Here is a 15,833-nt window from a genome sequence, read left to right on the forward strand (position 1 = left end):
AGAGAGAGAGAGAGAGAGAGAGAGAGGGAAGTGTCTCCATTCGCTGATGTTTTCTCTGAAAATGTCCTTGAAGTAAGAATTATTAACATTGTTACGGCAAAACGTAAGAGTCTTTAAATATCACCTGTCTTTATGTTGTCATTAGAGAGCTATTAGCGCGGTTAGAGCGTTATTAAGAATATAGGTCTTTCCCTTTTTAGTAGCGGTTCACACGATCTTCTCACCTGTAAAGGCGCAACACCTAACTTAGTGACTTTCTAGTATTTACTGTGTTAATAATTTCAGATTGGTTAATTCGTCCCCACGAAATAATAATTCCAATAATTTTTCAATATTGTCGGAAAGAGAAATATAAGAAGAAAAGGAAAATGAGAAAAAAACTATCGTAACAGAAGAAGCAAAAGGGTTGACGAGGCATGGCCCTTGTTCGACGAGTTTAGCCCACCCAAGTGACGACCGGTGTTTTTAAGATCGTCTAACTTTCCGCAATGCGGTACGACGCGGAACGTTACGCACAAAGATGCCATGGATCTCTATCTATATGAACTTAACGCGTGGCTTCTTCCATGACAGTTTCTACCTTTACAATAGTGCTAATGCATGATTTTCTTCGAGAGTGGGCAGTGGCGTAGCCAAAGGCGTTATGCCAATGCCGACAGTTACGATCGAATTGTAAATCCGTTTGCTCGTAAACGCTGCTCACGTATATGAATGTAACTCTATATATGTATGTACGTATATGTATATATATATATATGTGTGTATGCGCGTGTATGTATACGTATGTATGTATGTACCTACCGACGTACGGCATTTATATATCATTGCAGTTTTTTTCTTTTTGTTTTTTTTTTTTTTTATTTCTTTTCATCTTATGCATCCGCTTTTCTACTTGAAAATATGTAATAAAATATACAGAAATTCTAATTATTGACAATGGACTTAAGAAATCCATCTTTCTTTGTTTCTATTGTTATGGATTTTTTTTTTTTTTTGGTATGGGATACTGTGACGTCTGTTTATGTGTGTGAGAGAGAGAGAGAGAGAGAGAGAGAGAGAGACAGAGAAAAATAATAATGAGATAAATGAAAATAAAAAAAAAAAGATTTCTAATTATCAGATTATAATTGAAAATATATTTAATAATGAAACTTCTTTTTCCATAGAATGTTATTTTTATCGATGAACATAAATGATGTCTAATATAATGATAAATATATAAAATAAATGGGATATGGGGGATGGGGGTGAACCGAGGTTAGAACAAACGAGGTAGATATAATATGAAAGAAAAAGAAAAAAGAACAAAGTACAGAAAATAAAAAACTCATTAGATATAACATAGATATTAATGTAATATCTAATAGTTAATTTTGCATTAAGATAATAGATTCTCAATTACCGTAAAATTTTGACGCAGTTAAGCGAATAAACTTGGATTCATTAGTCACCGATGTGTTAATTAGTTTCAGATTACTCTTCTTTGATTATAATGATGAATAGATATATCCTAGAGATTATTATCTTTTCATTTGGTATATAATAACGAAGTATAGAATATCGTATTGAAAGATCACGACTGTTGATTTTGTCATGATATATATATATATATATATATATATATATATAAAAGTAATAAAAAATACTTAATTGAAGCGTTAATTAATATGTCCAATATTCTTTTTGAAATCGTGACGGTGTATACAGGATCGAAGAAAAGTTCTTGGACTTTGTAATCTTAGAATCTGAAAAAAAAAGAAATAGAAAAGAGGAAAAAAAAACAAAAGATAATTAGTTGAAAAAATATCGAAAGGAAATAATTGATTTTTAATGTCGCTTGAAATCTATCGATCGAAACTTTCACAATTTTACATTTCAATCGATTTTATGCATTTAAATGTATTTCGAAATTAATGATATTCTTTAATAAAATGTATCTCTATATGTGTATACGTGCGTGTCTATGTGTGTGTATATTTATATGACGCCTTTCGATATGTAGATATTCTGGAATTTATTACTTTTGAAAAGAAAAAAAAAAAGAAAAGAAGAAAAAAATATATATGGAAATAACGTGTATCATGTAAGATTGGAATTGACGTGTATCACGTGTAAGATTAGATATTTTTTATTTTGCTCAAGAAAAAAGAAAAAAAAAAGAAAAAAGAGAAAAAAAAAAGAAAAGGAAGAAAAGAAACAGGAAAAAAGGAAGCAAAAAAATAAGAAAATAGAAAAGCTCTTCGACTGTAAAATCCAAATGACCGTAGAAATATTTTCCTCGGTCTCGTGCGATAGCAAAATGAGATAACGAGTTACGGTATCTTTGTACGACTATACCTACACGTTAAAACGATTTTCCAACGATTCAGAAGATTAGAGCCTTAGCACGATGCTCTTTCATCGAAACGCGGCGCTCACGACTTTGAATTTAATAAAGCGTCAACCATCGGCATTCTAACGGCGATCGATACACGGAGACGATCAATTTGGATTCTTATCGATCTTTCTGTTTCTATCTATCGATCCGTTGTAATGATCAATGCGGTAGAATGATGCGCACGATGTCCCGCAGGCCTATCGTTATTAAATTATATATATATATATATATATATATATATATGTATATGTGTGTGCGTGTGTGTGTGTATGCGTATGTGTGTATGTGTGTATGTGTATGTTAGTAGACATACGAATAGATCAGCTGACTGAACTTAACTAAATCTAAATGATTCTCTTATCGAATAAGATCGTTCTACTTGAATGAATTCTTGGCAGTGTGTCAACGTCGTGCAATATTATTTCTTATTCCGGATCTATAGAGAATAGAATTGGCTATGATCCAAAATAAAGATAACAAAAAAAAAATCAAGAGAAAGAGAGAGAGAGAGAGAGAGAGAGAGACAGACAATGTCTATAATATGTCCATCGAAAAGTTTGAAGAATTTGGCGAGATGCCTGAACAATTTTCATTTCCTTTCTATTTCATTAGCATAGTAATACGATAGTTTGCACGCTTATCGTATCGTTCGAAAGTTTCCAAGATCAAGTAGGTGTAGTCGTAAACGTGTTAATATGTATGTATGTATGTATGTCGAGCATCGAATAATGACGGACACTTGAGTGAAAAGAGACTGTATAAAATCGATCCAAACTAGGACGGTGTAAGGAACACTGAAGTAATTATATCACTCAGAAAGAATGAAATATATGTATGAGTATATTATATACATACATACATATTATATACATACATATATATATATATATATATCTCACATACGATGATCATGAATCTTATCGAAACGATCGGCTCGATAGAAAAGTATAATGGCGACTCTATCGAGAGATAGAATTAGAAATGCGATCTTTGATAGGATTGAAAGTAGGAAGGTGTAAAGGTACATAAATGTAACTGTATATATCTACGTGTGTATCTGTCCATATATATATATATATATATATATATATATATATATATATATATATCGCTTCCTGCCGTTCCGATAGATGAATTAAATCGGTCATAAGCAATTCTATGAATCTTGACTTGGCACAAGTATGAAATAAGGACAAATACAGCGATTGCTATTACCAGGCAAAAGGGACCGTGACAGGCGGGAGTTAGAGGGGCTGGAGGAAGGAGGAAGAGGAATAGAGAAAAGGGATAAAGAGAAATGAGGATGCTATTAGAGCCTCGTGAGAAATTCCAATGTGTGTACATACTGTTATTATATCTATGTATTTCAAATACTATCTTAATTATTTGAAAAATTTCGAATGTTTATTCAGAATTATTATATCCATCTATGTAAACATTTAAATATTATCTTACATGTACGTGTAAACCAATCGAATCTAATGGATTTTCTATTATTGCCACGATGCATACGTTCTCACGTATCTTACGATTAATATATGTATATTTTCTAATTTCACTTTACGATTGTGGCAATATCATTAGTATGATAAATATTTTGATTACAGTTCGGAACAGACGAAGGATGGATTGAGCCTTCTAATTCTTGGCGAATCTAACGAATGTTTGGATCTATTGGACAAAGCGTTGGTTCTATTACAAGTAAGATTTTTTCATCGAGAAAGTTATTAATCGATTGTTCTTATTAAATGTTCGTATTTAAGAAAGAAATGAAAAAAAAAAAAAAAAAAAGAAAAAAGAATAAATCGTACAATGACATTCAACGTTTCGATTTTTGTTCGTTTGTTATTATTATTATTTTTATTTTTTGACGTTTTCAATTAATTAATCAATTAATTCTTTCACATTAATTCTATCTTAATTATAGGGAAGAATCAACGTGAGTCATGCTTTCGTTTTACGAAGTACCAATACAGAAAACTCAATGAACGACTCCATGTTACCTCTAAGTCGTGTTAAGGTAAGTCAAAAGAAACGATAAAAATCATTTAAAAAGTTTAAACGTACCTTTTATTTAATTGATATAATCTTTTTTCCTTTCTCTTTTTATTTCTTGTTCTTTGTTTCGTTCCCATTTCCGTTCATTCTTTTCTCTTTGACGATCTTTATTTCCAAAGTACGATATCAAAGTTTTCGTCGTCGATTTGTCGAGCAGTACAAATGCATGTACTCCATGTACATACTTTATTTACTACCACTTCATATTTGTCGTATAAAAACAATATTGGTACGACTATGTATTTGAATACAAGAATGTACTCTTTACTCGCTTCATCGACCTTCCGCCCTTTCACCTCCTTTATTTCTCATGAATGCACCCTTTGTTATCAGTATCGGTATACTCGAATCAATATTGTGTTACCGACAAAGGGATATTCAATTTTATTGAATGTTCTTTGATTCGTTGAAATGTCAATTTCTTTCAATTCCTATCCAAACGTATCCTGCCTATGCGTTCCCATGCCAATCGAAAATGATTTTCGATTTTATTCCTAAATATATATATAAATATTTTCCTTATTATTAGCATTATTATTATTATTATTATTATTATTATTATTATTATTATTATTATTATTATTATTATTATTAATTGACATGCATAATGTATAAATAAATTTCATTATTCTTTCAGACAATTGTAATAACAGACACGATTAACAATAAATTTATACAAAGAGAAAGGCGCGAGGTGAATTATGATCAAACGCAATGGATAACATTTTACAAGGTAATTTACATCATTGATTATGATTATATGTAAATATATAAATATTCTTGGATATTATCCCTTAATATATATTTTCTTTTCTTCTTTTTTTTCCTTATGTTTTATGATTCGGACTTTTCATTAATAAATAGAATAACTATATAACTATAGTTATTCAAGTATATCTTTTTTTTTTTAACATTTAAGTATTCTTTCTTTTTTTTTTTTACAAAATTTCTGTCTCTCTCACACACACACACACACTCTTTCTCTCTTTCTCTCTTCCCCCTCGATGATGTGATACCTACTTTAAATCGTATTCATCATCGAGTATCAAATTGCTTAAACTGACGATGAGATGTTAGGCGGGGGAAGGACGGATTAAGTTAAAGAAAGAAAGGAAGAAAGAAAAAAAAAAAAGGAAAAAGAAATGAAGAGGAATCACGATCGATACTATTTATTCGCCATCATTCATCTTGGTAATTCGAAAGTCGCGACAAATTGCTATCAAAACTGCCGCTTCTGTCGGAACGGATGGTGAAAGATTGGTGTGTAGTACGTTTGCCGATTGACTTAAATGTCATTACAGTGATTCGGCAGCTTTTCGATGAAATAAATATACGAGGGCCGGATTCGAACGAGCGAACATAATTGTGCCGATTCGGCGGCCATTCGTATCTCTCTTGCCTCTTAAGCCGGAATCGCAATTATTTTTGGCGAATTTATGGCACGACCGATGGATACCACTGACCGATGGATACCACTGACCGATGGATACCACTGACCGATGGGTTTTATACTATTATTTTGACAGTGGCTCTCAATGCACTCGTTTGACAATTATTGCTTTATTTTTTTTTTTTCTTTTTTATTTTTTTGTATTTTTTTTCTCTCGATTTAATTCACCCATAAAATTTGTTTGAAACCGAATCGATTGTTCCATCGTTAAAAAAAAAAACTTTTTACATCTCGTATGTTGTAATCTTTTTTTTTTTTTTTGTCCGACGACGACGATTTCGAAAAAATTTCATACTCCAATAGAAATTGTTGTGAAATTTTAATTAAACTTTTTCACGATGTGCTTTGTCTTTTTTTGTGATTAAAAAAACAAAATTCAATACAATATAATTATATTGAATTATAGTCAATTATACTGAGAGTCTTTGATCGAATAAAATAAAAAAAGAAAAAAAAAAGAAAAAAGAAAAAACAAAAAAGAAAAAAGAAAAACTCCAAAAAGAGGCTACAATTATATATCGATGGCGCTTCGCTTTATACTATTTCGCACGCGTGTGGAAAATTCTCGAGTGGAAAGTAAACCCTTATGGAGTTTTTTCCTCTAAGTTTTCTTTTTCTACAATTTTTTTTTTCTTTTCTTTTCTTTTCTTTTCTTTTTTTTTTTCTTTTTTTTTTTTTTTTTGAAGAATCCAAAGAACGAGAGAATTTACTAGTATATGCACCCGCCGTACTCCGTGCCGACAGAACCGAGTATTTAACCTCGAAGGTTACGAGAAGGTACTTCTTCACCATACGGATTATCGCGTAAGCGCTTTTACGGGTGCCCGGATCTTTTGTACCGCCGACAAAAGATGAGGAGAGTGAGAGTAAAGAGCCATGAGCAAGAGAAAGAGAGAGAGAGAGAGAGAGAGAGAGAGAGAGGGAAAGAGAGTTTTAACTCTCCTAACACTCTCAACGAGAAGCTATTTCTCAACACACAGATACATACATATATATACACACCCACACACACAAATACATCTTACTTCACAACTTACTTCATTGCGTTTCGTATCTTCTCATTATCGATTCGATCCCATCGATCCAACCTTACAATCTTCACCCTTAAAATCTTCTACCTTTCTCTCCTCCTATTCCCTTCTCCCCTATTCCCTATACTCCTCCTCAATTTTATTAAAATTCATTTCCATTTTTGAATTTCGTAATCTAATCATTATTACAATCTTCATTAATGTTCAATGTTTTAATAATCATCGTCGGAATATTTGAACAAGATCAAGGTCTCGTATAATTGTTGACCTCGAGAGACCAATCATTCAGATTGAACCGAAGTTATATCAAGATGATGATAGCCCAGGGCAATGATTGATCGTCGTAATGTAACGTAAGTCCGTCCGTCCGTCCGTCCATCCGATCAATCGATCGATCGATCGATCGGTCTATCGAACGATCGATCGAACGATCGATCAATCCGGCAAATAATTTTACGGAATAAGACATCAATCGAAAGAACATGTAAAAGGATTCAATCGGTTCTCCTTCCTGTTCGTAGGTGTTCCCCTTCATTTCTCTAAACTCATTGGCTAGTCAAAACTTCGTTATCTTATCTTTTTTACGTTTATGCCGATTGCGTTCCTGTTCTTAGATATATCTTCGTTTTATTACGCTTAGTCATCATACCTTCACGATCTTTTATGACTTTTATAGCTCAGACAAACGATTAATATAGTAAGTAGAATAACGTTTGACGTAATCGTTCGCGGATAGGTATATATATATATATATTTTTTTTTTTTTCTATCTAATAAATATCCTATTACACGTTCGAGGAATTAAAGGTAAATTAAATAAACATTTTCATAAATTCCATATAGATGAATAAAACTTTACGAACTATTAAATAAAATTCAATATGAATGAATTCATCGATCTAAATCGTTTGAACTAAATACCAATGTGATGTGTCAATTAATATCGCATAGATTTATTAAATTATTACTCTTCTGTTTTATAATACTGTATAATTGAACGGATAAATGCGTTTACTTCTGTTTATGACGTGGATAAATTATAATCGAGTAGTTTGTAAAAATGTTTTTCTTTTTTTTTTTTTTGTTCTTCTTTTTTTCTTTTTAACGATTTTCTTAAAAATACGTATGCCTTTTTAGATTTTAATATACTTAAGGTGGATTGAAGATAATTTAATAAAATTTATACTTTGATAAATGGACGTTTTAAAAACCAAAAAATAATAATAATATTTATATTTAATTGTATATATGTATGTTTACGCGCGTGTGTATGCGTTTGTGTGTGTGTGTGTGCGATATAGTCAGATTTCCTGCTTTTAAATATTTTATATTGAATATTATATTTTATATAATAGAAATAGTATTATCTTACTTACTAGAGATTAATTAACCCACTATAACTCAAGTTTCTAACTACGTATTTAAAAAAAGAAAAAAAGAGAAAAGTTATATAACGTGAAACTTAAAGCGTAATTTATGCTAGTATAATTATATCGTACTAAGTATACGTAACTTATATTTAGAAAATATTACCTATCGGTATATAAAATAACCTGTTATAGTTTTGTGACGATAAAATAAGTTTACATTGAAAAGAAAAAAAAATAGAGATATATTATAATAGATGAGCGTAATTAAACAATTCCATGTAAGATCAATCATGATAAAAATTTCTTGTAGATTTAACTCTTGTAAAAAATTATTTTTAATCATTTTTAATTGGGATAATTATATATACATATATATACACATATACATGTATATAAATATTTAATATGTAATTTAAAAATTACATGAGTTTATAGATTCTATAAAGCTTTAATAATAATGCAAATTTTCCATTCGATAAATTCACACGTATATTTAAAATTCACAATTCTAATATCATGAAATATCTATAACATTTTTTATTTCATTCTAATATAAAATAAATTCTCTTTATTATCGTCATATTCTAATAAATATTTTTTTTAAGCGTAGAATTAATTTTCTTCGATTCAATCATTGCACCCGAGATTATACTTACACATAAGTATTTTCATTTAAATAGTTATTGATCTAATAAATAATAAAAATCTTAAATTTAATAACTTAAAGCGAATTAAATAATAAACGTATTTAAAAGAATATTAATCTTAAATGTTTAATTATGAGCAAAAAACATTTCGTTACGTATCGTTTCAAATAATTAAATAGAAAATATAAATTTTCAATTTAATTGATATCCTTTCGTTTTTGTCCATTAGGAATATGATGGGCTAATGAGCGAATGGCATGCAGCTGGACGAAGATTAGCGCTCGAAATGTCAGAGTTAAAGGAATGCACGAGTTTGTCTGGCACCTTGACGCCTCTCGGTCGGCTCCTAACGGACCCAACATTGAGAAGAACGTCCAGGGATGCTGAAGTAGCCATTGCGGCTTTGGAGGAGCGGGCTACGTCACTTTTACACGTCGATTACGTCAAGTGAGCTTTTCAAATTCATTTCAAATTTCATTAACACAATTTTATTTTCATCGATTCAATGTTAAAATTACAATCCTTTTTTTATCTCTCAAATTTTTCTTCTCTCTCACTTCTCTCTCTCTCTCTCTCTCTTTCTCCTTTCAGTCTAACATAGAAAGTCGTAAATACTATCAGAAAGCCGGAAGTTGATACGTTGATTAGTCACGCTTAGTTTTACCTTTATATATATGTATATATATATATTTTCTATGATCATATACTTATTTATAAACACCCTAAGTAACGTGACATTAGTGAGATTAAAAGTTCAACTTCCGTGTAGACTTGTTAAATGGTTGCAAGTATTAAAAAAAAAGAAAAAAAAAGAAAAAAACCAAAATAATAAATAAATAAATAAATAAATAAATAAATAAATAAATAAATAAATAAATAAATAAATAAATAAATAAATAAATAAATAAATAAAAGAGAGATAAAAAGAGAAATAAAAATGATTATTATTATTTATCAAGAGAATTTTCTATACATTTTTTTTTGTATTTTATTATTATTATTTTTTTTTGTTTTTCTTTTCATTCCGACAGATCATCTCTACAACGAGCAAGAAGATTGATGGAGGAAGTCGGTAACGCGGCAACGAGATTGGAGTCATCCTTTGAATCACGTCGAGCAACTATACGCAATCTTGCTGTACTCCGTAGTATCGAGGATCAGGCACACGAGGTAAGTTCCCTTTCGTTCGATATTAAATTCAAACGTTTAAGGGTTTATAGAGCTAAGCTCTATATCGCGTGCCCTTGAAGGACGAAGTATTTCTTTTTCTTCTATTTTCTTTTTTTTTTCTCTTTTCTTTTTTTTATTCTCTTTTAATCTTTTTTTTTACGGGACAATCGTCAAGTCTTCCTTTCGATCCCCTCCTCCTCCTCCTCCTCCTTCTCCTCCTCTTCTTCTTACTAGAAATAACTTCAGCTTCCGATTGCTTTCACAATGATACATAAAAAATAGTGAGAAAGATTTTCACTTCGTGAAAAATCATAGATCCGAATGCATCTCCTCGAGGAGAAGGAGGAGTAAAAGGAGAAGAAGGAGAAGAAGAAGAAGGGGATGATAAGGTGGGGGAGGGAGGGGGGAAGAAAAGGGTACTTGGTGGACCCACCCCAAGGTTTTGATCTCTGTTCCGATCTCTTAGTGAATTCTGCGCACGACACGAAAGATCGATAGGATCGCGAGAGACCTCGCTTTTCCTGAGAGCCCATATTCCGTGTGACTATACGAGAGATCGGTAACCTCGTTTCTGGCATCTTCAAGTCGACCTCAAGATGATGATTCGACCTCCTTTGCCAAAGGAGTCACTCGATTCCCTTCTACTATGTAGACACGTCGATCTTCTCTTTCGTCGAGCTTATTATTCTTTTCTTTCTCTCTCTCTCTCTCTCTCTCTCTCTTTTTCTTCTTCTTTCTTTCCCCCTCTCCCTTTACTTCTTCGTCCTTCTTCGTCCTTCTTCTTCCTTCTTTCTTCTTCTTCCGTCTTCTTTCTTCTTATTCTTTTTTTTTCTCTTCTTCCTTCTTTCTTCTTCTTCCTGTCTATCCATCTTTCTTTACCATCGTCATATCTCCCTTCTTGACGTTCAACGTTGGTGGCCGGCTACTACCACCGGCGATAATTCCGTTCAGTTCTTCCATCTACTTAGCCTTAAGCAAATACGTGTTAATGCATTTTCCTGGTATTGGATCTATAGAAATCGCGATAATATATTTGTAAGATCTCTTTCGATAAATTCGTTTCGTTTGTTTCCTTCCTTTCTTCCTTTCTTTCTTTCTGTTTTTTTTTTATTTTTGCTTCTTTCTTTCTTTCTGTTTTTTTTTTTTTCTTTTTTTTTCATTTCTTCTTCCTTTCTTTTTCAAGTACGACCAAAAAATAATACGTTCGTAAGTACGTTCTGTTTAATTTCGTTAATATTTAATCAACCATCGTGAGATTTAAATGAAATTTTTATTATTTCTAATGTTCGCGTTAAATCCCTTCGTAAAACTCGAATTTTTCTTAATTACGAGCAAATGAATTTGTTTAAAATATTTACCTTATGGTATATAATAATTTCGTTTTAATATAATTATATCAGATTTTCGTTCGAAAGGTTCTGTATTATATTCTTTTTTTTTTCTTTTTTGCTTTTCTTTTTTCTTTTCTTTTTTTTTTTTGTTTTTTTTTTCTTTTTACGTAAATCAAGAAATCAAGATAATAAATTTCTATATTATTTATTAATATAACATTTCAATTTAATGGAAACTTCTTTTGAATTACATTTCGACGACACTCGATTTATTTACCGACACATTATATATTTATTATATCTATTATTATATTATATTTTTATAATTGCTGTCTTTCTCTTTTTTCTTTTTCTTTTTTTTTTCTGTCCCTTCTTTCTCTCTCAAAACGATCATTACGATATTTTATCTCGATTCCTCAATCGCCATTTCTGTATTATGTAAATTCGAAATAATTTTATGGTTCCACGTAGAAACGCATTTTTGTTTTTCTTTCTGTTTTTTTGTTTTCTTTTTGTTTTAATAATTTTTTCACTATGTCCTTTATACTTGCTCAAATATCTAAAGGAACATATCTTTCTCTTTCTCTTTTCTCTTTCTCTCTTCTCTCTCTCTCTCTCTCTCTCTCTCTCTCTCCCTTTCTCTCTCTCCACGTACAAATGTATAGTTACGTGTCTTAAGTACTTATCCTTACGCGGTATAATTTGCTCTTAACGATCCTTTCGCACGAGCCTAGAATTAAATTCAAAGTAAGTACATGCATATACGCTCTTCTTACGAATTCGACTCGGTCGTCATAGCCTTCGCGAGATTTAACTCTGTTTTGCTCGTTGATCGTTTTATAATTATTAATAAAACATATTTGAATTACAGAGTACGCAAGATTACGAGTAAAACGGACGAATCGTTTTTGTAGATATAATAACCAGGTATTTTAATGATTTTCTTTCTGTTCTTTTTTCTTGTTCCTTTTCTTCTGTTTTTTTTTCTTTTTTTTTCTTTTTTTTTTTGTTCGTTTTTTTTTCTTCCCCCCTTTAATTAACGCAAGATCGAAAAACTATGCGGGGAAACGTTTAAGTAGCAATTTTTCTTTTTCTTTTTTTTTTTCTTTTTTTTCTTTTTTTCTTTTTTTTTTCTGATTAGAAAGATGATCAATAACGAGGAGGTAAAGAGAAAATCAAAATGATCGATAATTTGATCCATTTCTTTGTAAATAATCGAATGATGTTTTTTTTTTTTTTTTTTTTTTTTTTTTATTGAAATGAATTGAAATCAATGATCTCATTGAAACAATAAATGATATTATATTTATATCAACATAAAAATGATTATAATATTAGCAACGTGTAAATAGACAATTAACATCTATATATCTATATATAATTATATATGTATATAATAAATGAGATAATTCAATTCTCTTTAATAAATGATAAATGATAGAGATTATTTTTATCTGATAATAAGTAGTATAAGATATATAGGTTTCTAATCATCGATACGATCCCATTATTGATTTATGGGAATATGTGAATGAAGTTTCTCCATTTATAGTCACTCATGTTAATTATAATTTAATCAGCTGATTAATTTACAGATCAATTGATAAAATCGTATTTTTATAATACATGATAGACTATCGTATAATACGGATTAATATAATATTAATTCATATTACTGTGACAAAGTATAATGCTCGTGTAACATAGTATAAAATATTATACTTTAAATCGATCATCCTAAATATCCATCATGAGTATTTATTTGATTAAAAGAAAAATCAAAAAGTCTGTCAAATAATTTTTTTGCTTTTTAAATATATATATATATATATATATATATATATATATATTATTAACAGATAATTTTTAATTTTTGTTTGAGAAAGTTTTGTTTTGTTGTTAAAGATTGTTTTTCTTTTTTTCTCTTTACTAATCTTTGCCTTAGGACAAATTTATCTCTTTCCTTTTTTTTTCCTCCTTTTAATCGTGACTTTTGCCGTAGAGAAAAAAATATAAATATATATTCTTCGATTGGAAATTGATAAATTTTTTTTTAAAAAATCATAAATCATAAAATCCTTTTTATACATACCTATGTATCACTAAATACATACAGACGTAATCTGTATTTCTTATGTGACTGATGTAACACACCATGGATTGATTCACGTAATACAGAAAGTTACCGTCGTGTTACAACGTAGGTGTCTATTATATCTAATTTCCTTTCTTTAATAATAATTCTTTTATACGACCAAAAAAAAAAAAAAGAAAAGAAAAAAAAGTAAGAAAGAAAAAAAGAAAAAGGAAAAAGAAAACAAATTCTTTTAGTTCGTGAAGATTAAGAAACTTCGTTTCATAAGCAAGATTATTGTTGAATCGTAGTTACGATGAACGAGAATGGATCCAGACGCCATTCTCGTACGATTTTCTTGCGTACGGTCGTTAAATATAAACGATTGTGAGTCGGCTACTTGCAAGCACAAAGCATTCCATGATAATTAGATACGAGATGCGTTTCATCTCTCGAAACGCATTTACGTACGTAAACACAAATACATCTACAATTTATCCGTCACATTATATTGCCGATTGACTTTCACTTTGCTTAGTCTATTACTTAATTATGATTTCGATTGGTCAAATAATGATCGTAAATTCTTCAAAGGATTTCAATCGTAAAAAGTAAAAAAATAATTAAATACTTTTGTTTATATAAGTTGTTGCTTCCGTTCATTGTATTTATTTTTTTCATCGGATTATTACTCGAATTAGTTACCGTAGTTATATATATATATATACAATATTTATTTCGTTTTAACAACAAGTAGTATGTTAATACGAATTTATTCATTCAAAATGATTTATTCATTCAAAATGATATATATGTATATATACGACGTGTTAATTCGATGTTTCATCGTCTAAATATATTTATCATAGTAAGCAATTATATATCGATATTTACATCGAAAGTCGCTTTAAAGTTGCTTTTTTCATTTCGAACAGTGGATTGCGTTGTTACGATAACGAATTAAATTAAAGAGAAGGGATGAAAGAGATTGGTGAGAGAGGAGACACGTTCTAAGGAGAAGCAAAGTGGGTCGGTCGACCTCGACAATTATTTAATTGTTCGAACTGAAACACTCCAGGCATATTTCGCTTTCACGTGTGTACTTCTCGAAGAGAGAGTAAACATCGACGAACGAATTATATTACAAAGTGCTCCTTATAATCGAAGATGCATCGCCACGAATCTTACCGAATCAAATTTCATTGTCGACGATCGGGAAAGTAACTAAGAAGAAACACAAGCAACTAGAAATAAAAAAGAAAGAAAGAAAGAAAGAAAGAAAGAGTGAAAGAACAACAACAACAATAAAAAAAAAAACAAATCGAATGCATTCAATGTTCTTGCGAAAAAAGAAGTACGTGACATCGCTTTCGAAAAAAAAAAATTTAACTATTAATTACTTCCTAAATATCTATTAATTTAACGAAATTAATATTATTATTATTATCTTATTATAACTTCCATTCAAAATTGATCTTAACTTTTAAATTTTTTCTTTAAGTAATTTATTATGTTATTAAAAAAAAAAAAAAAAAAAAAAAAAGAAGGAAAAAAAATAGTTTATAAATTAATCTTCAAATTAATCTTAATTATTATGACAATTCTAGAGAGTTCATTTAATAGCAACAAAATGGTTTTCAAATTCTTCATCAATGAAATAATTCGTCCTGAATGAATCGATGAAAACTTCATTCTTCCGATCTAAACGATGTAAACGATTAATAAAATCTACGATTAAATTCTCTGCCATTTTTATTTAATTCTTATATAAGTAAACAAGCATAATAAAACATTGTTACATTTATTAATATTTCATTAATAATATACCTTATATACGATAAATCAAACGTAAACTTATCATCATATTTTAAATACTTCATGGATACCAACTAAAAAAAAATCATTTAAATTCTTCATCGACAAAATGACGCGGTAATAAAATTTAAAGGGTCAATTTGACATACATACATACATATATAACATAATATATAATTATCATTTGTAATAAAATTAGATAGAACGGGATCGGTAATAAATAATATAAATGTTAATTAATAACCGTAACGCTATCGATCAGGGAACGTTAACAGCACAAGTCATTTTGATGTTTCATCTAGAACGTTCTAGCCGTCATAATCAATGCTTCATTTCTGCCAGAATGATCCTTCAAGATTAAGAAGATTAAGAATAAGAATAAGAAAAAGACGAAGAAGAAGACGAAGAGGACAAGGAAGCATCATAATATATCAAGCACGTATAGGACAATAATGACGGAACGCCCTCGAGCAAATCCTCTCGTTGCGCATTCCGTTATTACGCGTTCTA

The 15,833-nt window shown here is 29.9% G+C and overlaps 1 protein-coding gene across 2 annotated transcripts in view; it reads left to right on the top strand.

Annotated features, from left to right (window-relative positions):
• LOC118444410 (uncharacterized) overlaps positions 1-15,833 on the top strand; it is a 346,025-nt gene that overhangs the window by 228,249 nt on the left and 101,943 nt on the right. For both annotated transcript variants that reach the window (XM_035872659.2, XM_035872660.2), the window contains exons 8-12: positions 3,985-4,078; positions 4,305-4,397; positions 5,073-5,168; positions 9,163-9,380; positions 9,965-10,103. In XM_035872659.2, the coding sequence (XP_035728552.2) occupies positions 3,985-4,078; positions 4,305-4,397; positions 5,073-5,168; positions 9,163-9,380; positions 9,965-10,103 (640 nt within the window). The remainder of the gene's footprint in view (positions 1-3,984; positions 4,079-4,304; positions 4,398-5,072; positions 5,169-9,162; positions 9,381-9,964; positions 10,104-15,833) is intronic.

Source organism: Vespa mandarinia, chromosome 23 (genome assembly GCF_050613455.1).
Source record: "Vespa mandarinia isolate Hongniang chromosome 23, ASM5061345v1, whole genome shotgun sequence".
Lineage (NCBI taxonomy): Eukaryota > Metazoa > Arthropoda > Insecta > Hymenoptera > Vespidae > Vespa > Vespa mandarinia.